The 22,098-nt window shown below is 46.9% G+C and overlaps 1 protein-coding gene across 1 annotated transcript in view; it reads right to left on the bottom strand.

Moving 5' to 3' along the window:
* BMP6 (bone morphogenetic protein 6) overlaps positions 1 to 22,098 on the bottom strand; it is a 157,200-nt gene that overhangs the window by 1,276 nt on the left and 133,826 nt on the right. Inside the window, exons 3-5 of the mRNA XM_027040270.2 lie at positions 14,020 to 14,168; positions 13,054 to 13,251; positions 567 to 643 (exon numbers count right to left, since the gene is read on the bottom strand). Coding sequence (XP_026896071.1) covers positions 567 to 643; positions 13,054 to 13,251; positions 14,020 to 14,168 — 424 coding nt within the window. The remainder of the gene's footprint in view (positions 1 to 566; positions 644 to 13,053; positions 13,252 to 14,019; positions 14,169 to 22,098) is intronic.

The following is a 22,098-nucleotide window of genomic DNA, read 5'->3' as shown; positions in this document are numbered from 1 at the left end:
TCTCAGCTGTGGGGCTCAGCCTTTGTGTGCCTCTAGATAGTTCAGGTGAGTCAGTTTGTAGCCATTGGAGAACTGTCAGGGCAGTTTCTCCAATGCTTTCTCAAAACACAAAATTGGTGGGGCGCCTGGCTGGCTCAGTCAGGAGAGTGTGCGACTCTTGATCTTGGAGTTGTAAGTTCGAGTCCCACATTAGGTGTAGAGCTTGAAAATAAAATCTCACACACACACACACATACACACAATTTGTTTAAATGCCCAAATAAGCACACGCCTTGTGGACTTTGCAAAGAATGGGAGAACACTGGGGACGGTAGTATGGATCCTGAGGGACACAGAACTTAGCAACCAGGCTCCCTGGGAAGGGGGGGCTCTTGGTGCACAAGCAGGCCCGGCCCTTCCTCTGCCTTATTCCAGAAGCCCAGACATTTGGAAAGGCTCCCAGTACCTTCACACAAGGAGTCGCCTCAGCCCTAAAGCTCAAAGTCTTTGATGGTAGCTGCTCCATTAAGATAGGAAAGGGCTGCTGTGAAGGGACCTTTGTCCGCCTTGCTGTCCAGAAAACTCACCTGCCATCCCAGGTCTTGGAAGCTCACGTAAAGCTCATGTTTCCGGCAGGCTGTTTTCAACTCACTGCTGTTATAATCTGTCGGAGGAGATCAGAAGATGCACCCGTTAACCCACTCATTCTTTCATTTGAAAACATACACCGGGAGGGGTTGCTGCAGCCCAGGCCCAGTACGGGGCTCATGACAGACGTGAACCTGGCCCCTGCTAGACACAAAGGCGGTCACCAAACAGCTCCGTCACGTGCCCGGTCACTTGGCTGTCTCGTTCATGCCATCTTGTTCACGCCAGGGCAGGTGCCGGGCACACTGGCACACAATGTGTAATTATTGACTTGAATGGATTCTTTCAAGCGACAGATGATCGTTGTGAGCCCGTTATGTGCAAGGCCTACGGACAGAGTTTACAGATGCCCCCAGACCCCCCTTGGGCTCCTGACCTGGAAGGCACTGTATTCACAGTAAAAGCCACACCCAGGCAGGGTTTGCTATCATTCAAACAGACACAGTCCTAAAACTGTCCAGGGGCTGTGAGGACAGCTGGGTCAGGAAAGCATCCGGAAGGAAGGGTAATGGAGCAGGGCCTAACCAAGAGAGTGTCGTCAGAGTGAGAGAGTGACAGAGAGAGAGAGAGAGAGAGAGAGAGAGAGACGCTGCAGCAGGAATCACTCTGGCACTGGTCCCTTGCCTCACTTCCAGCGCTGAGCCCTTTGCACCAAAGCGCTGACTCCTAAGACAGGAAGCCCTGTGAGAATCTGCTGAAGTATCCTACCTGCCCTGTGCAATGCGGGAGCCACGGGCCTGGCCTAACCTAGAAGAAGGGGAGGGCCTGGATTTGTTTCGGTTGACTGGAACAGCTCTAATGTGACATGCCCTCTGCTAGACTGACCGCGGGAAACAGGAAGAGAGGTTACACAAGGCTTGCATCCTCCAGGAACTTAGAGAATCTAAGGGGCAGTATGAGACATGTACACAAGTAACTCCAATACAGAACAGCATAGACGCTCCAGGCAAGTGCGGATGGCAAATCCCACTGGGAGTTCGGAGAAGGGTCAGTTATCAGGAGGAATAAAATGGGACATGAACGGCCTAGAACACCAACCAGAAAGATTGGGACTTTCTACCAGAGGCATTAAGTAAGCCTGTGAAGGGTTCTGAGCCAGGGAGCGCCATGTTCAGAGCTATGATTCTACAGGATCAATCTGGTAGCAGTGTTCCAGAGAGATGAAAGGCAGGACTCCGGAGAAAAGTTCCTAATCTAAAATGGATTTTGATGGATGCAAGAGCCTGAGGTCACTCACATGCCTGTTTTAATCACATGAGCCAGTAAATTGCCTAATTGTTTAAAGCATATTTGAACTGGGTTCCCTGTTAACTTGTGCTTCTGGACAGCTTGGCCCAAAGTGAGACAGGTCACACGAGTTTGTAAGGGGAAGAGACAAATGGTACTGACTCCACTCAGTCACCTACACTGGGAGGAGAGAGAGGCTACCTTTTTGAGGTGATCTGCTAAATTCTAAATTTTTTCATGCTCCCTACCTGCCTTTTTCACTTTGCAGAACAACTCTTGCTGTAATTTCAAGTACCTGGGAGAACTGAACACAAGGCCATGCTGAAGGGAAGTCTTCACAGGGAAGGGCACTGAGGATTCTTGCTTAAACACACACACACACAAACCACCATTACCAGGCAAGACCAAACCTCCTGCTGAAAACAATCCCTCAAGAAAAAAATCAAGCACACAAAGGAATAAATTATCCCTAAAGTTAGAATATAAGAGAATACACAGAGACCACAATAAGAGTAGTCTCTGAGTGAGATTACAAAAAAGAATACCTAAAATAATGGAAGAAATAAAGTAAGAAATAGAAATGCTACAGCAAAAACGTTATGGAGAAAGAACATGAAAAAATGATAGGTGGATGTGAAAGAACAAAATAGAACTTTATAAAACCAGAACCATTGAAGATAAAAATGAAATGGATGGTTTAAACGTCAGATTAGACACAACTGAAGACAGGATTAAAGAACTGAGCAATAAATTTGAAGAAATTTCCCAAAATATAGCCCAGAGTGAAATGGCTCAAAAATAGGACTCTCTTCCTATAAAGAGATAATGGAAGACAGAATGTAAATTCCAGTGTATTTCTAGTAGGAATTTCTGAAGAGAATAATGGGGGAATAATATTTGAATATATAAAGTGTCGGGGTGGGGGGAGGATTTTCTAGAAGTGAAGAAAACCAAACATCTTTATATTGGAAAGGCACAATGAATCCTAAGCATAGTAAATAAATTCCTGTCTGGCCACATGTGGTGAAACTGTAGTATATTAGATGCAGAGGAATGCTTAAAAGCAACCCAAAGATAAAAAGAAAATAATCCACAAAGGAACATAAGGTAGATGGACAGCAAACTTTTTTTAAAATGTTTTTTTGAGAGAGAGAGAGAGTGCACGAGAGAGCAGGCATAAGCAGGGGAGGGGCAGAGAGAGAGGGAGAGAGAGAAAGAATCCCATGCAGGCTCCACACTCAGCGTAGAGCCTGATGTGGGCCTTGATCTTACAACCATGAAATCATGACCTGAGCTGAAATCAAGAGTTGGATGCTTAACCAACTGAGCCACCCAGGTGCCCCATGGACAGCAAACTTCCTAGCAACAAAAATATACAACATAAAAGGTTTAATACCATAAGAATGATGCTGTCAACCCCGAATTCCATACCTAGCTATGGTGGATACTTCTCGTTTGGGCCACCCAGCTCCCAGGTTCACCTCTCATTTGGAATGAGATGGGAATTCATAGACAGGTGAGAATCAAGGCCCGAACCCCCACAAGATAGCTCCTGACTTTCTTCCCTGGCAACTGAGTACAGGCTCATGACTTCATTAATGCCAGGCAGATGCCCCGACCCGTGAGAAAGGGACTCCAAGGGAAAGCCAAGAATGGGCAGGTTGGCAGCCATGTGTTCAGGGTAATGGCATTCCAAACCACACTCTCCTTGTGACTAGGTCTCAGCTTCCTCACTGGATTCCCTGTGTTTGGTTGAAGGTTGGAGGAGTTCCTGATACTCTTACATTAGTTTGCACTTTGATTAGAATCTGTTTCTCTTCCACATAGCCAAGAAGGGCCTTGACTAGCTAAATTATTATTCCACTGTTAAGGGATAGGGAGTGCAGGGTGCAAGGGAAGTGACGGTCACTATCTCATATGGGTTGCTGAGACTGTCTTTCCATTCACATGTCTTCTAAGCAGAGACCTGCAGGCATATTGGGAGTAAGGCAGGAAGCTATTTGGGGGAAGAATAACCTGCACGGTGAGAATGACAAATGCAAAGTCCCCGAGGAAGCAGCCTGGCTGGCCTATCGTAGAACAGCCTGGTGAGGGCTGCTGTCTGTTTAGTAAAAACCCATATCCTCCATCTACCCCCTGGGCACACAGCTATTGGACATTTCCCACTGCGGTTAGGTGTGGCCATGTGCCTAAGCTCTGCCCACGCACTTGGGGAGAAGCGGGGGGGGGTGTGTGGCTCCCAGGCCTGGGCCTCCTGGGTGCACATTCCTTCCTTTCCTGCCAGTTTTGAGCAGGGGTCAACCTTTTGAAGACTCCAAGGCTCTGGTTCTTTGTGCTCCTGAAGGTTTCTTGGGTTAGATGCTAAGTTATATGATCTTCCTACTTATAGTCTCAATCTGGAGTTTTCCCCACCCAACATCAGTTGGCCTGTGTCCCCACAAAGTAAACTTCCCCCCAAATGCCTTCTCTGTGCTGGGGACCATGATCTCTCCAAAGTCAAGCTTGGAACCGTTCGCCATGTGGAAGGCAGAGATTTCTGGGATACTTTTCCTTCCCAGGTTGATGAACATGGACACTATAATATAATAAAGAATATACATCCTGGCAGAGCTATAAAAACTATGAAATCTCCTAATAGTTCCAACTCGTGGGTCCCTAGATAGGCTCGGGATGAGGGCCGGCTGCCAGAAAGACCAACCATGATGTCATAGAGCAGGACTCTGCTTCTCTACCTTCACCAGTAGGTCTGTCTGTGAGCCTCCTGCAAATTTGACTCTCTCAAAGCTCAACAAAGAGAACTTTCTCCGTAAGAACAGCTATTTCTTTTAGAGCCAGACACTGGCATTTTTGTTGTTAAGTAAAGATTGGGGCCGGAGAGAGGAAAGGGAGGAATTCAACTCTCCTGTTTTTCCTCCTACAGACACTTTCAAGCCACACTTAAGTTTCCTTATAACTCCATGTTAAGTGCTGGCTGAGAGTGTATAAATATTTGTGAAGGTCAATGCTCCTCAAAATACTTGTGTCTGCCACTCAGGGGTCGGTGCCCTGGGTTCTGCAGTGGAATTACACTGCCACGCACCATTTTGTTTGTTTGTTTGTTTGTTTGTTTGTTTGTTTGTTTTTAAGGACTGAGAGATTGCAGAAAAACATTCTCCTGCCCTGGCCCCTTGATATTTGTTTAGATGAATGGTCTGGACAGGCCCAGTGACAGTTCATGCAGTAAATTCTCAGTGGGAGAAAGGAAGGCAACATGACTTTGTCCAGATGGGCTCGCCAATCAAGGGGAAGGCAGAAACAAGAAGCCATATTGCTGGACAGAGGTAACAGACAGACAAACAAACCAAAGCAACAGACCCGAGGCTGACACAAACCTCCCCAAGGGCAACAGTCCTCTGTCTGATGCATCGTGAGACTCATCAGGGAATTCAAGCCCTCTCTCAGACCCTCAAGCCAGGATCACTGGAAATGGGTCCCCGGCCACCAGGGCTATCTGGGCATTCTGGCATGCAGATGTGGCAAAGGCTGGTCTGGGAGGTGAGACACATCTTCAAGGAATCTAGGTTTCTCAAAGCTGAACACATAATGTGAAATCTGTCTTCCATTCATCCCAGGGGATTCTTTGGCCTAGAGCAGAGGGCAGGGCAAGTGCCCAGCAGCCCAGCTAGGATTCTGGACCAGCCAGACCAGGCCCAAGGGGGTTGTCCTGAGTACCGTGGATAAGCAGGGCCCAGCCATAGATGGGTTGGGGCAAATAACTGTCACCAGGTGACAAAATCTACCAATCATAAAAGCCCCCAGGATTAATTTCTTTCATAACCAGAAAAATGTAGCTCCCTGGTCTACTTTTAAATAGGAGAGAAACATTTTCCCTCACCACACATTTCCTTCCTTCCGAGAGAGAGTGCGAGTAGGGGAGGGACAGAGAGAGAGGGAAGCAGAGAGTCCAAGGAGGCTCTACACCGTTAGCACAGAGCCTGACACGGGACTTGAACTCACAAACCGTGAGATCGTGCCTGAGCTGACATCAAGAGTTCAGATGCTTAACCAACTGAGCCACCCAGGTGCTCCAGCCCTCACCATACATTTTCAAGCTTTAAAAGCTTCAGATGCCCCACACTGGGAGAAGGGGGGAACCTTTAAAGACCTAAGACAGCCCTGCCCGTTTGCCCCCCCGCAAATGAAGGTCCTTGGGCAAAATCTTCCAGGCTCTGTTGTGGGAAAGGCACCGTCCTGGTCGGAAATGAGGACGAGCAGAGCGGGGCTGGGGCAAAGGCCAGGCTCCCACACACAATGCGTTCTCCATAAGCCTCCGTTCTTCCCATACTTTGCCAAGTGACACCTGCATCTCTTCCAGGCCTTCTGGGCCATTAAACCAGTGGCACAGAAAGTGTCACGTCCATGCCCAGTGGCCAGGGCCACCCGTTTTGCACTGTGGCTGCTTTGGAGTAGTCAATCTCCCAAGCCTCAGGTGTGTGTGTTATTCATCGATCTGGGTAGTGCAGGAGCCAGGTGCACCGCGGAGGCTTCGGGGGGAGGGGCGGAGGGCAGCACAGAACGAGCTCTATGGAGGTATGTTCCCTGGAGTCCAGGCTGATGGGCAGGAGGGTAGGGTGACACGCGTCTCGTCCCGGCGCTTCAGACACCACCTCATTCCCACATCCGAGAGTCCTGCTGGGAGCGGGTGGGGGTGGCTGTTTCCATCTGGATGGGCCACTGGAGGCCGACGCGGTGGGTCCCACCACACGCAGCTCTTCGCTGACCCACTCACTTGTCCTCGGCCCCCGCTTCACCTTCCAGTGCCTCTCTCACCTGGACAGCTACGGCCGGACTGCCACGGCCTCTTTGGTTCTGGCTGGCCGCTCTGTCTTCTTGGCTTCTGGCCCGCAGCCCTGACACTCAGTTTCATCGGCAACAGCCTCTACTCCCCGACCTTACGTTCCATTCTTCCCTGTGATGCCTGAGGGGCGGCTCACCTACAGACAAGAACTAGTGGGACTAATGGGGGCCTGGGTGAGCCCCTGTGACAGTGGGGGCCACCACTGCCTCACAGGACACTGCAGGGAGACAGTTCTCTTGCTCAGCACAGTGAGGACAGGGTGCTTCTGACCCACTGTAAGCAGCCAGCTGGCCTGGCACCTCCTCAAGGCATCCGTGTCCCTAGGCAGTGGCCATGTGTACATGTTTGTTCTGTCCTGAACACAATGGTCACATCCCATACACCCTAAGGAGGACATCCAGCATTCCTTGCTGCCCCCCGCCACGCATCCCCAAAAAGCCATGAAGACAGTAAAGCACAAAGGAGCTGTAGGAGGGGAGAGCTTGGGCCCCACCACTGGCTTATTTCTGAAGCTGATCGGCTACCTGGAGTGAAATGCAGGCATCCCAGGCACCAAAGATCAGGGTATTCTCAGGGGAATGAGTCCTGGATGAGAAGGGAAGGGCCCAGCAATGATCCTGACTTCCACGGCAGGCAGCGAGTGGGAAGGGTGGGGACCATCGTGCCAAAGTGGGAGCCATGCAGCCAGCCGGGTCCCAGGTGTCCAGGCAGCCTGCCTGCCATCCTTTCCAGTGCCAGGAGAAGAGGACAGGAGAGAAAAAAAAGGGAAGACATGGAGAGAGGAGACAGGCAGACCAGGGACAAGGTCAAGGCAACCACACGTAACCAGGTGAGTGGGAAGGAGGGAAGCAGGCAGGTGGCCGCCACCCCGGCCAGGGCTTCTGCACAGGGCTGATCAGCAGTGCTGGGCTCACCCCACAGCTGTTGTCCCTGCTCAGCAGGCTACACACCTGGCAGGGGCTGGGGACCAGGTGGCATACCCCACACTGGGTTCCCCGTTCTTCTGAGCCCAAAGAGTCTTCCCAGAGGAAACCCGTGTTTTAAGTTATTTTTAATGTTTTATTTTTGAGAGAGACAGAAAGAGAGAGCGAGTGAGCATGAGTTGGGTGGGGCAGAGAGAGAGAGGGAGACAGAATCGGAAGCAGGCTCCAGGTTCTGAGCTGTCAGTGAAGAGCCCAACATGGGGCTCAAACCCACAAACTGCAAGGTCATGACCTGAGCTGAAGTCGGATGCTTAACTGACTGAGCCACCCAGGTGTCTCAAAACTGGTTTTTCAGAGAAACAATTGACTACTCTTATCTCCCTCCTCTCCTAGAATGACAAGGGCAAGTATAACATTAGCAGCTGTTGAAATGGCACGTTGGTCTTCATTGATCTGGCTGCACCTTCCAGATCGCCCAGCCTTATCAGCCTGTCTTAATCCAAGAGTCTCTGGCTCTCCCTCCCTACCCCGCCCCTCCAATGGAATCAACCTGGCCATTAAGAACGTGCTGGAGGAAGCCCAGCTCCTTGTGGAACCACACTGAGATCTTGATCTCAGGTCTCAGTAACGTCACAGAATGTTGGGGGGCAGGGAGCTTGATCTTCAGAATCTAGACTTGGTTTACAACCTGGATGGTTAGATTGAGAGTCAACAGGGAGGTCCCATTCTTCTGGGGTGCTGGAATCTCAGCCTCTCCTGCTTCATTTAATTGGGGTGGACTTTGGCCTACTTTCAGCCTTTATCTTGATTATCAAAGAATGTGGAGATTAACTATCTTGAAAACAGACACAGGCTTCTCTTCAACACTGAGCATGAACACTAAGACTCCCTGTGCTTTCAGCACCTCTGCTCTCCATGTTCCCTCCTAGACGGAGTCTCCTGGCCCCCAGGACCTGCCCGTGGGCTTAGCAGGTCTTGGTGGATCATTCAGGTTTTTGCAGCTCCTGTTTATGCTTCTTTATTATTTCCCTTCAGCACTGCTGGCCGTTATTACATTCCCATGGGGTAAACCTAAGGATGGGGTAAAGGGGAGCCTATCACTCCTTGATAACTTTTACCCAAAGGGACTTCATGGTAAAGGAGAGTCAAGTATTATAAATATGGAGTTTGAAATGACTCTGTTGAATCACTAACACCATGTCTGTTGGCCACAGCTGTGAAGAATTAAGACTTGATTTCATTTTAGAAAGTCCTGAACAGGCCTGTACTTCTTGACCAAGACATCTGGAAGCCAAGCCGCAGGCCCTAAAATTTTAAGTTGAGATCAAAATGACAAATTACAATTCCCGATTCCTTTGAAGAACCATAAACAGCTAACTCAAAGCCCTGACCCACGTCCATTCTTCTCAAGCTTTGGATGGCCACAGAGGGTCAGCCCACTCAGCTGTGGCATGCCAACCCTCAGAAGCACATGAGGAGCTAGTGGGGACACCTGCCAGGAACTAAAAGGCCAAATAAACATTGATCTGTAAGAATGAGGCCCTCGGCCTGCAGACCGGAGTTCCCGGAGATCTACAGCAAGATTTCACAGTCATAATAAAGTACCCAAACCACTGTTTTGCAAGCGACGCAGTCCGGTTACCTTGCTTTTATGCTGGATGCACACTGAATGGTCCCAATCAGGAAGTTCATGAGATACAAGATATGAACTATCAATGAGGTCAATGGCATATCTATAATGTACCAGAGCCACATTTCCCCCCAAGGATCCTTAAAGGCACATGTCTGGGTGGGTTGGAAAGAGACAGAAGAAGAAAGGACTCAGAAATGCTAACTGGTAGCATCTGAAGCAATGAAGGACTCATTCCAAAAGACAGACAGGGTCTTGAGGAGTCGTTGATTCACAGATGGTTGGCAGAGGTGCGTGGCAGCGACAAAAACATGAGGATTAAAGAGGCCTAAAGGTCATCTAATTTTACATAAATTGTTAAAAGTGGCAGAAGAGTTCCCACACTATCATCTGCCACAGCAAAGCACAATTCTAAGTCACAGCGTTGGCAGCTAGTGGGTTGGCGGGGCAAAAAACCTCAGACTCACCAACAACTTCTCCCTCCTCAGTGATGTCTTGGAAACATCCTGGGAAAATTAGCTAGGTTGGTATCTAGAATCACCACATGGATCCATCCCTCAAGGCCATTTGTTCATGGCACCAGTAGTGAATTGGCCAGGTGTTGTCACAGTCCTCCAGTAGGTGAAATAATGAACCCCAAGAAAAAGCTACTATAAGAGAGGGTGAGGGGCAGCAGGTAGAAAGACCAGCACACGAGAGAAGGAACTGGAGGGTAGGGTGTCACAAAGCAGTAGGCTGGGAGAAATGGAGGCTGAAAACTGCCAGATTCACTGGAATTGCCAGTAGGCGGCACAGCGTGGCTCGGACCAGCACTAGTAAAACATGTGTAAAAGTGATAAACAATGCTGTCCAGATGATGTCCAAGCCCACTGGAGAGGTGCGACACAGCCAACATCCATCATTCATTTGGAGCAGACAGCTGCAAAGAAGCAAGGGCAAGTGAAAACCATCCGGGAGCCTTCGATCCAAACCCACGCTTCGGTGTGTGTGTTTGCAAAGTCTGGCTTGAAGGCCAAGTACAGATGTCAGAGCAGATTCTGGTGGGCGGTGGGGAGGAGGTGGATGGGGCTCTTGGCCTTTCCCTTGTTGTGGACTCGTCCTACCGGCCCAGGCATCTGAAGCTCTGTTCCAAAAATAGCCACAGATTTCCCTGCCATGTTTCACCCTGATGACAGGCAATTTGATGGATTATGTTAACTTCTTTGCCCAGATGCAGGATGGTCTCTGATGGGCTTCCGGTGGTGGTTGTTTCTGTGGAGAAATATTAATTCCTTGGGAGCACTCTATTGAAGAAGGGGGGCAGCAGAGGCAAAGTAATCTCTCCCTTCAAACTTCCAGAAGATTTACAAAGGGAAAGTCCTGCCTGGAGTCATACCAGAGACCACAACTTTTTGTCTCAGTGGCAGCTACCTGGTTCAGGATGGTCCAGCAAGACATGAAGGTTTAGTCCCATGGTGGCCTAGAAAAAAGGACAGTCCAACTGGATGGCCCATTTCTCTGGGTAGCAGACCATCTTTGTGGAATTCCCTTCTCCAGGAGTGACCTCTTCCGTTATGTATCTGCTCCCATTAATAGCAGGGATAAATGAAGAAAATGTTAAATATATAAAGTAGCACTTGAATGGGCCTAACCTGAGCAATTTCTCGAACCAGCTTGAGAGGGCCTTTGAAGACAGTAAGAGGGAAGGAGAATCCTTCTTAGTCACACTCTCTTGGGGGTTGTCCTTGGAACAGGTGAGGCCAGAGGCACTTGCTGTGAACTCTCTCATCCTACTACCACTGAAAAGAGTGAAGCGTGTTTGCAAGTGCTGGGTTGGGAGGTGGGGGGAGGGAAGACCAAGACAAAGCAGATATACTTGCCTGTTATTCCACATTCGATCAACTTTAATACTCGTATTTAATTGCAACTTATCAAATTGAAAAAAAATGTTGAAAGGGACATGGAAAAGAATAATTGGGTGACATTATGGAAACCCAAATCAGAGACCTGTCTTCCCAATGAAAAACTCTGGCATGTGTACTTGGGGGAGGGGGTGTTGAATAAATCAAGTGAAATTTCAATTTTAAAAAGCAATCAGCATTCCCAGCGCTGCCTTCTTGTCTGGGGTCCCAGTCCCAACTCCTTGTCTGGAGTTCATTCATTAATTGAAGCCTAAAACACTGAGATGATTAACTCTCTTTAGCAGGCTTCCTCTGAAGCGAATAAAGAAAAGCAATCATTTCTTCTTTGTGTTTTTTAAAAACCCAACCCTCACGGTTTTTAGTGATAAACACAGGAACACCCATGCTGGGCAATGCTTCCAAGAAACACCAGGAGGACAAGCAGGAAAATGTCACATCACCCTGGGTGGTAGGTCCTCAAAGCCCCACAGCTAAGTTGCTGGGGAGAGAAATGGCTTATTAAGTCAGACTCTAAAATGAAGACCATTCCTCCCAAAGAAAAGATGAGTACTCTGGGAAGTTGCATGAACTCTTTGTGGCCACTGATGAGGACACTTTTAAACAGTCACCTGGAGGAAGTAATGCATCTTCCAGAACTTTTTTACATCCTTCCCAACGATCCTAACATATGCTCTCAGAACATACTTCCCACAATTGGAGGTAACTAATCTTTGAGTATTATGGACCAAATCAAACACTTCTCATTTAATCCCAGCAAATCTACCAAGTGTTAAGCATCCCCACTTAATGGATGAGTAAACTGAATCTGGAATGGATTAGGTTTGCCCAAAGTCAGTCACAGGGTAGTAATAAGGGAAGCAACATCTCCGGCTTCAAATCCTACCGCAAAAGTTCAACTGCATGCTGAATCCTGGGCTGGCTCAACAGCTTGAGGAAACCCAGAACTTACAAGCCTTGGCTTTAGAGTAAGATGGATCTCTGCTGGAATTCAACACTTACTAGCTATGTGAACTTCAAAACATTGAAGAGTGGACTTCCATACCACTTCCCAAAAAAAGGCACAGCACGGTGGGGTGGGCATCTCTGAAGGACCACTGAATTGACAAGTAGTGGTGTCAATTGACTCTCAATTGACTCTCACCCTTTGCACCTGCCCGTTCGGGGCAGGATGGAGCTGACCCCATTCTCTAGCTCCAGGGTCAAGCACATGACCTCAGCCTGGCTATCTACTAAGCTACTGTGAGAGAGACCTCTCCTGAAGCAGAGGTAACCAAGGGTGATAAAATCCTGGAGCTGTTGGTTGCCTTCTTTACCACCATGTTAGAGATAGTCTTTCTAAGAATGCCACCAACAAGGGAAAAATTGAAAAGGAGAAAGTAAGACTCCTAACACCATGTGAGCCCATGATCCAGCCATGCCTAAAGCCAGAACCCTCAATTTCCCAGTTCAGTGAACCAACGAAACCCATCAGAGAAGGCTGTTTGAGCTGACTTTCCATCACTTTCAGCCAAGAGCACCAAGTCCATTTTCTGCAACTATACAAAGTTTGCTTGTGCACCACAACCTCCCAGGTGTCATGCAACTAGAAGAAAACCTAGGTGTCCTCAGGATTTTTACGTGAATGAAAGAAGAGTTGGAAGAAAAAAACCCAGAAGGATGCTTTTCCAGAAAAAGAGACTCTCAGGAGGTCTTCAGCCTGCAGACTCAGTACCTGGATAACAAATGGTCCCTTCTGATGGCCCTAGGAACCCATCCAGATAATTGGTGGCTGTGATGAGGCACCTCTGGGTTTCTGTATTTGCCACGCAGAAGCCATGCGACGGCTAAAACCATCGACACGTCCTTGCTCTCGCTGAGGCCCAAGAGCCAGCTAGGCTTCCTGAAAAACCAGGCTCCACCCAAACCTACCTGAGGCGCTGGAGACCCGTGACACGTCCTGCGACTGGGTGGAGCGATTGCGGCTCTGCTGTCGGCGCCGCCCAGGGGCTGACCTCGTGGTGCGCACATGGACCTCACTCACTTTGAAGAAGGCCACCATGAAGGGCTGCTTGTCATAAGGGCCGTCTCTGCCCACCAGGCCTGCGGCTCGGGGGTTGATGTTGAGTCCTTGAAGGCAAAGCACAGCGCGCCTGTCTTTACCCATGGAAACTTGTTCCTGCAGCTGTAGACCTGAGCTTTCCTGGCCACCCAGGTGCCAGCCACAAAGAAGGAGCAGGAGGGAAGAGCACTGTGCACTCTCAGAGCCCTGATGACTCCCCTCAGATGGGCAGAATCAAGACACTCCTTCCAAAGTTCCATGAATTAGAGCCAGGGGTGGTGTGAACTCCCAAGGCTTGCCCATCCCGGATAGACTTCCCCCTACATGATCATTCTCTCTTTCTGATGATATAGGTCATAGAGTCTCTAACCAGTGAGGTGACTTCACAGGCAAAGTGTGCCCAGTCTGGGACCTGAGAATATAGATCTGATCAGATCTGATCATATAGATTATAGAGTCGCCAACCAGTGAGGCAACTTCACAGACAGAGTGTGACCAGTCTGGGACCTGCATGAGGACCCTGAGCTGCTGGGCTTTGGTGCTGCAGGAGAAAAGGGTGCTGGAGGGGTTCTTGTGCAAACCCACCCAACTGTCAGGAGGTAGACTAGGCTCCCCCCCTGCCTCCACGAGCTGTCTTCCCATTGTGGCCCCTGGAACTCAGACCACCTACTTGTATCTGGAGACCTCAGGGACAGGTTTTGCTTTTCAATAGCCGTTCTGAGGGAATAGTCAGTGAGGTCATCTTGGAGCCGTGGTCTTGACTGTAAACCATGGTTCTACCATAACTGTTACAAAGGAGACGAATGAAAAGTGTTTGCCGATTTGAGCAAACTTACCATCCCGAGTCACCACGCTCAGCTGAAGCCCCATGTTGTGCTGTGGGGTCACGACCCACAGGTTGCTAGTGGCTGTGATGTCAAATTCCAGCCAGCCTTCTTCTGAGGCCCACACCATGCGGGTGTCCAACAAAAATAGGTCAGAGTCTCTGAAAGAGAGAAAAGACAGTGTGGTGAGTACCACGCCACCTTCTTGGCCCATCCTCTCTGTCCTGCCTTGGCATTAAAGTGAAAATGCCAGCATCGGATCAGGTTCACCTAGGAGACACTGCATACAGTGCCTACCATGGTTCTGGCTCACACACACAATACAATCTGGAGACGGATATCTGCTAGGGCACTTCAGAGCAAGGAGTTTTCTCCCAAATATAGGTGGACCCCTCAACTTCATCAAAGGCCTTGCTAGGGCTGTTCATGCCAAGTCTTTCTCTGAAATAAGGGGGGGGGGAGGAGGAAGGGAAGGAAAGGAAGAGAGGGAGGGAGGGAAAGGAAGTCATATTGTTGCTTCCTTTATGGCAAATGAACTCTAAAAAGAGAGAAAGGGGGGCATGAAAAAAATAATTAGGAAAATATTAAAATCAAGATTCATGTGAGCAAAAAACGAAAAAAGTTGTGCTTTGTTCATTTTTTTTTTTTTTGTAAAATTAGGGCATGATAATCTTCACATGTTAGTTCCCGTGAAATAATGAGAAACAAGAAGCCACATCGTATCTATGAGTAATCATTAGTCCCTTGCTTTTAATTAAGGCCTGTGAGTGGTCCTTGCTGAGTGTGGGGTCCTTCCTAGTGTGGACAGTATAGCCACGGGTGTATGTTGAGTGATTTTAAAGTTCATCCCAGCACAGCTGTGAGCCATGGCTGGGGTTCTTGTAGGCAAACTCAGAATCCATACCCAGGGAGTAGTTTTATATATGTATCTCTGTCTATCTATACATATGGACATAATTTTTGCTTACAGTTTTCAACTAACATAACCCTAGGAATTGTGGGAAGGTGGAGTAAGGGTTTCTTCCTTCTCCTGCACACGTCGTGATAGAGCAGTGTTAAGGGACAGTCCCCTTCATGTGTTTCAGGGACATGCTGAATCTGAGTTGACATCCCAGGATCACTGGCACGAAATGGCCAGGAATTCCCATGACAGGGAAGGGGAACCACTTTGGCCATGGAAAGATTCAAATCTCCTGGTGCCATATTTTACAGGATAGAAAAAGGACTAGAATTAAATACTGAATTTAAGATTAGTATCACAATATTAATGTCGTACACCAAAATTGGTTATAAAAGGCTTTCATCCACTTTGCTTTCCTTAACAACAATCCTGAAAGCTAGCAGCATATCATTATATAGCTGGGGAAACGGAGACTCAGATATGAGGTTTCAGACATACAGCTAAGATCAAACGCTAGTAAGTAAAAGAACTGGCTAGCAAGGGGTGCCTGGGTGGTTCAGGAGGTTAAGCATCAGACTTTAGCTCAGGTCATGACCTTGCAGTTCATGTGTTTGAGCCCTGCATCAGGCTCTGTGCTGACAGCTAAGAGCCTGGCACCTGCTTCGGATTCTGTGTGTGTCTCCCTATCTCTCTGCTCGTGCTCTGTCTCTCAAAAATAAATAATTGTTAGAAAAAATTTTTTTTAAAAAAGCCTAGCAAGCAAGAAGAAAGCAAACAGATTCAGAGTTTTCCATACTAACATGCTGCCTTCTGAGATCAATATGAAAGACAGCCTGTGGCAAATGAATAAAATGCATTTCTATCCCATCAAATATCTGTGAGGCCAGTGAAAATGTCTAAGTTAAACATTTTAGATTTCTGAGGGGAAACAATTTTTCCTGTTTACATGGCTTAGAGTTAGAAGGAAGTTCTATTGTCATCTTTTCCAAGCTTAAAACAGTAGGTAGAGCTAAAAGTAGTTTACTCAGCTGCTGACCAGGGTCCGCGGGGGGCCACTCTTGGGCCTGCCATCTTTAAAGCGCTCTCCGATGTGCATGTGTCATACCTCCTGTTGACAAATTACCCCCCAGGACTGAGGTAACTGTAAGCAGGGAGATGGGGGTGTTCATGGAAAACAGCAAGAGGGGAGTGCAAGTCCAAAGCTTTGAAGTGAAGATATAAAAAGACATAAATTCTGATCTAGAAGGTTGGAGAAGACCCTCATCCAGAAATAACACAGGCGCTATGGACAGCAATGTGGGAAAATGTCCCGAAGGCAGCATGAGACGTGTCCATGTCAGAGCGGCACCCTCAAGGATGAAGACATAGTGAGAATTTCAGGGTGCCAAGCTGCCCCTGAGGCGAAGGGGGTCCGCTGTCACTATCTACAGAGCTTCGATGACGGACCTGGCAAACGATTCTTAAGGCCTTGTAACAAGGACGCAGAAAACCTCAGTCTGGGACAGGAGTGTGGCAGAGATGGTACGAAGAGCTAGAATGAACTTTTATTTTGAAAAAGTAGGGTTTATAATAATGGAAATGGGCCTCTATTACAAGAGAAAGCAGGATGGGACACAAGTCCATTGTCCACAATAGGAGAGAAAGCAGAGAGGAGAAAAGGAGAAAACATGAATCAGAAACTAAACTTGGGGTAAAGGGGGAAGGTGTTGATGGGAAGGATTAACAATCATGACGTGGAAAGCATGAACTCCTCGGGGTTAGTGGAGACCCGTGGACACAGGGAGCCTGACGTTCTCTCCTGACTGCTCCTGAGTCACGCCGGGTCCCCGGGCATCTATGATGTCTCTCCACCACCTTCCCAGGCCGTGCAGTGAGAACGCTGGTCCTCACTGCTTAGGAGACCAGTGGCATACACAAACACAGCCTGGCAGCTGAGTCCAGAAAGATGGAAAACTCTGTGGCTCACCAGCAGTGAGGCAGCCTCATTCAGATGTTCTTTGAATCTACGATGCCTGGGTCCCATGGGAAGAAGGTGAGCTAGAGCATGCTCTTAATATGATGGGACTAAATGGACAAGGAACAACAACTATTCACTGTGTGCTTTTGATATGCAGGGTGCACCCAGAGCCTCTCCTTTATTCCTTGGGGACCCCGAGAGGCAGGTCCTATTACTGTCTCTCTCCTACAGCTGAGGGCATGGAGCCTAGAGAGGTGAGGTATATCAAAAGTCACACAGGTATTAAGTGGGGTGACCAGAACTTACAATCAGAGCCCACACTCTTGGCCACCACATATCTCAAAAGCAGAGTCAAGAAAAGCACAGGGCCCAGGTTGAAAACTACTGCACCAGGGCTCAGAATAAGGTAAGGGTTCAAATCTACTGCACACCAATGCCAACATCAGCTGGATGCAGAAACGTGTTAAGATACTTGGAGCTGGCATGTGATCAGAAATCATGAGCAGATTCTTCTATCAAGGCCAGGGAGGAAGAGGTGAAAGGTGCACACAGGAAGGGACCAAGATGGCTGACATCTGCTGAACTCTAGGGACCTTCTCAGTCTTACTCTACTCTTCTTCCCACGCACAATATTCTCTGTTTAGACTGAGAACACTACTGACACATATTCACCCAGCCAGGGTGAAAAATTAAAAAAACAAACAAAAAACAAAAGGAACAACTTCATTAGCTCACCCTCAGTGTTTCCAATAACTCAGGTATTTAAGAGACGCTATTTGGGGCGCCTGGGTGGCTCTGTTGGTTAAGTGCCTGACTCTTGATTTCGGCTCAGATCATGATCCCATGGTCCATGGGATCGAGCTCCAAACTGGGTTCTGTGCTAACAGCACAAAACCTGCTTGGGATTCTCTCTCTTTCCCCCTCTCTCTGTCCCTCCCCCCTTCACGCTCGCTCTAGCTCTCTCTCTCAAAATAAATAAACATTAAAAAAAAGACATTATTTATGGCAAGTCAATGAAGTGGGTCAGGTCTCACCAACATCTATTTACTTTTCTTCAATGACATATAACCTTCTTAAGTCTCCTTACTATAAAAGTGTAGCCTCAGGGCCGTTGAGTTGGCTCAGGCTGACAGGTGTCCACCGTCAGCTTAGGTCATGATCTCATGGTTCATGGGTTCGAGCCCTGCGTCGGGCTCTGTGCTGACTGACAGCTCAGACCCTGGAGCCTACTTCAGATTCTGTGTCACCCTCTCTCTCTCTCTGCCCCTCCCTAACTCGTGCTTGCTCACTCTCTTGCTCTCAAAAATAAATAGAAATATTAAAAAAAATTTTTTTAAATACAAGGATTCCCTTCTGAATCTTATCTAAAACATGTATAACCAGTGGATAAAGAATCCTAGGGTCTGGCCAAAGTGACTGCCATTAAAAAAATTTTTTTTTTTTAATACAAGGATTCACTTCTGAATCTTATCTAAAACATGTATAACCAGTGGATAAAGAATCCTAGGGTCTGGCCAAAGTGACTGCCATGACTGGACTATTTGGACTTCCTACTTGGATGACTGACATACTCAAGTTAATACACCATGAAAGAAGATTCTGAAATGAGAGAGAGACAATTTTGAAAGAATTTACTGGGGCGCCTGGGTGGCTCAGTTGGTTGGGTGGCTGACTTGGGCTCAGATCATGATCTCACAGCTCGTGAGTTTGAGACCTGAGTCAGGCTCTGTGCTGACAGCTCAGAGTCTGGAACCTGCTTCGGATTCTGTGTCTCCCTCTCTCTCTGCCGCTCCCCCTCTTACACTCTGTCTCTTGGTCTCTCAAAAATAAATAAACATTAAAAAATTTTTTACAAAAATAATTTACTGCCTATTTTGTTCTCTATCAACTCACAGAACCCCATGTTTCATGCTGAATATGCATTCCATCTTCAAGGATACAATAATTTTATTCTCAGTGTTATCTAACCTGAGGGAATGAGTTTCCTCATACTGTGAGGAATTAAGTTCTTAACAATTAATAAGCCTAACAAGAGATTTCTAGAAAATGTAGAAATTTCTAGAAAATTTCACAAATTCACCTTGGGGCTAGAGTTGACTGACCAGCAAGTCACTTGCAAAGACTTGTGGAACTAGTGTTGATGGGCAAGGTCACCTCTACGTGGTCCCTCCCATTGCACAGCCTCCAAAGCACCTGCCCTTGTAGGTGACACTCCGTCAGGCTGAGAGGCAGACCCATGGCAAACACAGTGGGTCTCTTTCTTTTTCACCCCCAGGGAAGAGCAGGAAGTATCTAAGCTCCTAGTGTCCAGCTTTGGTCTTTCCTGACAAATGGCACCCATTACAGTCATACTGCCCTAGACAAGGTGCAACTTTGCTTACTACTCACCATTTTACTAGAAATATTCTTGATAAAGTAGAATTTAGATGTTTGAAGCAAGCAGATTTATGAAATATTTGATAAGGTGAGCCTGTGGTCTTGTGCCTTTATTTGTTCAGAACATTCCTCTACCTATGTCTAGACTTAATGGCAAACTAAGATACGAAACGACATTCTTATAGTGATGAACTGACTTTATATGCAATGAGGTGAATTTAAACTTCAAAAAGAATGGAAGTCAAAAGCCAATCATTTTAGAAAGTGAGATAGTAAAGCAGCATTTTTACTTTCTTCTTACATAACATATCATATATAGAGAATTATGTTTAAACTTTTATCACTAAAAGGACAGAAAAGAATAGGATATTTGAAAACAGCCCTACGAATCAGCGTAAACTGCTACACACACATCAATTTGAGTAACAAGGGTGAAGGCACATTATTATTATATAATTATCTAAGCTGTCATTGATTTTATGCCACTTTTTATTAACTAATTTTCACCTCAAGGACTAGCATGGTATAAAGAGATGTTTCAAATGGCAAAGGCAACTTAACTCTGTATGGAATATTCCATCTTCAACAAACGAATACAAGTCACTTTGCTGACAGAATATTAACCTAGCTAGCACTTACATGCTGTTTACTACCTGAATGCTTTTACACATGCTAACGCCTCACAACCACCATAAGAGGTAAATGCCAGGGATACCATCACAGGTTTACAGATAGGGAAACTAAGGCACAAAGAGGTTAAGAAGCTTGCTCGCAGTCATACAGCTAGTAAACGTAGAGCTGGGATTTGAACCCAGGCAACTTTGTTTCAGTGGTGCACATGCTCTTAATCAATCATCAGAGCGGTGGTTCTCAAGTTCAGCTGGCTTCCTGTTGGAATCCCCGGGAGAGCTTGTTAACACACAGACTACTGGGCTCACCCCCAGAGTTTCGGGGCATGGGGCCTGAGAACTTGCATTTCTAAGGTTCCCAGGTGATGCTGCTGGTCTGGGAATGACACTGTGAGAGCCACTGACCTACAGCATAGTCCCCCTCCCTTGAATAGGACTAGCATTACCTTCACATGCTTTTTAGACTTAAGGTTCAAAGCTAACTGCTCTCGAGAGTTCTTGCTCCTCTCCTTAAAACAGTACAAAGCAAATGTAGAATGCTCACAGAGTAAATGTTTGATTGTCTTTATGGATTGGCCTTACCCTCAGGGAGTTATCAAGTTAGCCTAATAATCAGAATCACAAGCAAGATCAAGTCCAAAACAGCGGTATCATTAGAAGGCCCACTTCTCTGTGTCGAGGACAGAGAGAGGTAAAGCAGATGACTTTCCACAAATTCACAGCTACCTAACCTGCAAAATAATGTTCTCCTTCACTGGGGTATATACTCCAACATGCTCGAGTGATCAAGCACAGACTATGTGAGAAATCCAGCCAGCTTTTAAACATGTTATGTGCAAATGTTACGCTGTCATTGTCATCACCAATCCTACATTTCCATATCCTGTATGATCTAGGGAAATAAAACAGGAAAAATGCTGTTCATCTGTGACTTTTCTTTAAAAAACAACAACAATGACGACGACAACAACAACAACAACAACAACAACAACAACCCCAGATGTCTTGCAAGATAGTCTTAGCTACTACCATGGCCGGCCTCCCACAAGGCTGGACATCCTGGTAAGAAGATTCACGTGACTAAGGTGCGTCAGTGGCTCAGTCAGTTAAGTATCCAACTCTCAACCTCGGCTCAGATCATGATCTCACAGTTTGTGGGTTTGAGCCCCGCATAGGGCTCTGAGATGGAGCCTGCTTGAGATTCTCTCTCTTCTCTCTGCCCCTCCCCTGCTCATGCTTTCTCTCTCTCAAAATAAATAAATGAACTTAAAAAAAAAAGAAAGAAAGAAAGAAAGAGAGAGAAGAATATGCATATGATTAAGGCAATCTGTTTCTGGGAATGAATAATATGGAAGGCACAGTTTCCAGAAATAAAGACCTATTTTCATGTTTACCAAGTTACCACTTGGTAACAGTCCCCAAACAACAGTTTCTCTTGCCCGCCACACCCTGACTCCCCCTCTCCCCCCAGGTGGAGCATTCTTTTGAGTATATCCAACTCTTTATGATAACCTCAATTCCTTTCTGTAATATTCTCTTCTACATTGTGCCTATGCAAAGAACAGAACTTAGATTGGCTAAGGAGTAAGGTTCAGTAGCTGCTTGAATTTTTTTCTTGAATTTCCAGTAGACCATTCTAAGTATGACTTCACTAAAGAGATGAAACTAACTAGTTATATAACCTGAGCTGTGGGTCAGCTGTATTGTCCCTTTTTCAGGGGCAAAGGAACAAATACTGAAAAGTTCAATTCTTGCCTGAGGCCCACACTGAGTGTGCCAAAGATTATCAAGTCGGCAAGTAAGATTTCAGGAGTCCCTGAGGATCATACCTGTGAAAGCCAGATACAGAAAGAGAAACAGGTGTGGCTTGGTACAGTGATAAAGGGCTTTGATTTCCCTCTGCCCCAGGTACAACGAGGTTCTCTAATCCCGGCTTTCTCAAATTTGCCCTTCTCTTCAAAAAAGAACATAGTCTCAGGTATCTCACCTTTACCTCAGTGAAGATAAAGGTTCGTGTCACTTCAGCAAGCAGCACTGAAAACCCAACAGCATTTTTAGAGCAATCAATCTATAAGAAATGCTATTTGAAGGAAATTGCTCTCCTAGATCCTGGAACTGGATCAAGTACCAGGTTCAGGTCCTGTTCCCAAAACAACACCCTTTGGTTAATAAATCAAAAGCAATATTTGTAGGGATTCGTTATAAAGATTTCACCATAAAAATAATAA

Source organism: Acinonyx jubatus, chromosome B2, assembly GCF_027475565.1.
Source record: "Acinonyx jubatus isolate Ajub_Pintada_27869175 chromosome B2, VMU_Ajub_asm_v1.0, whole genome shotgun sequence".
Classification (NCBI taxonomy): Eukaryota; Metazoa; Chordata; class Mammalia; order Carnivora; family Felidae; genus Acinonyx; species Acinonyx jubatus.
The sequence above is the reverse complement of the archived record's forward strand: the minus strand, read 5'-3'. Positions and strand labels throughout refer to the sequence as shown.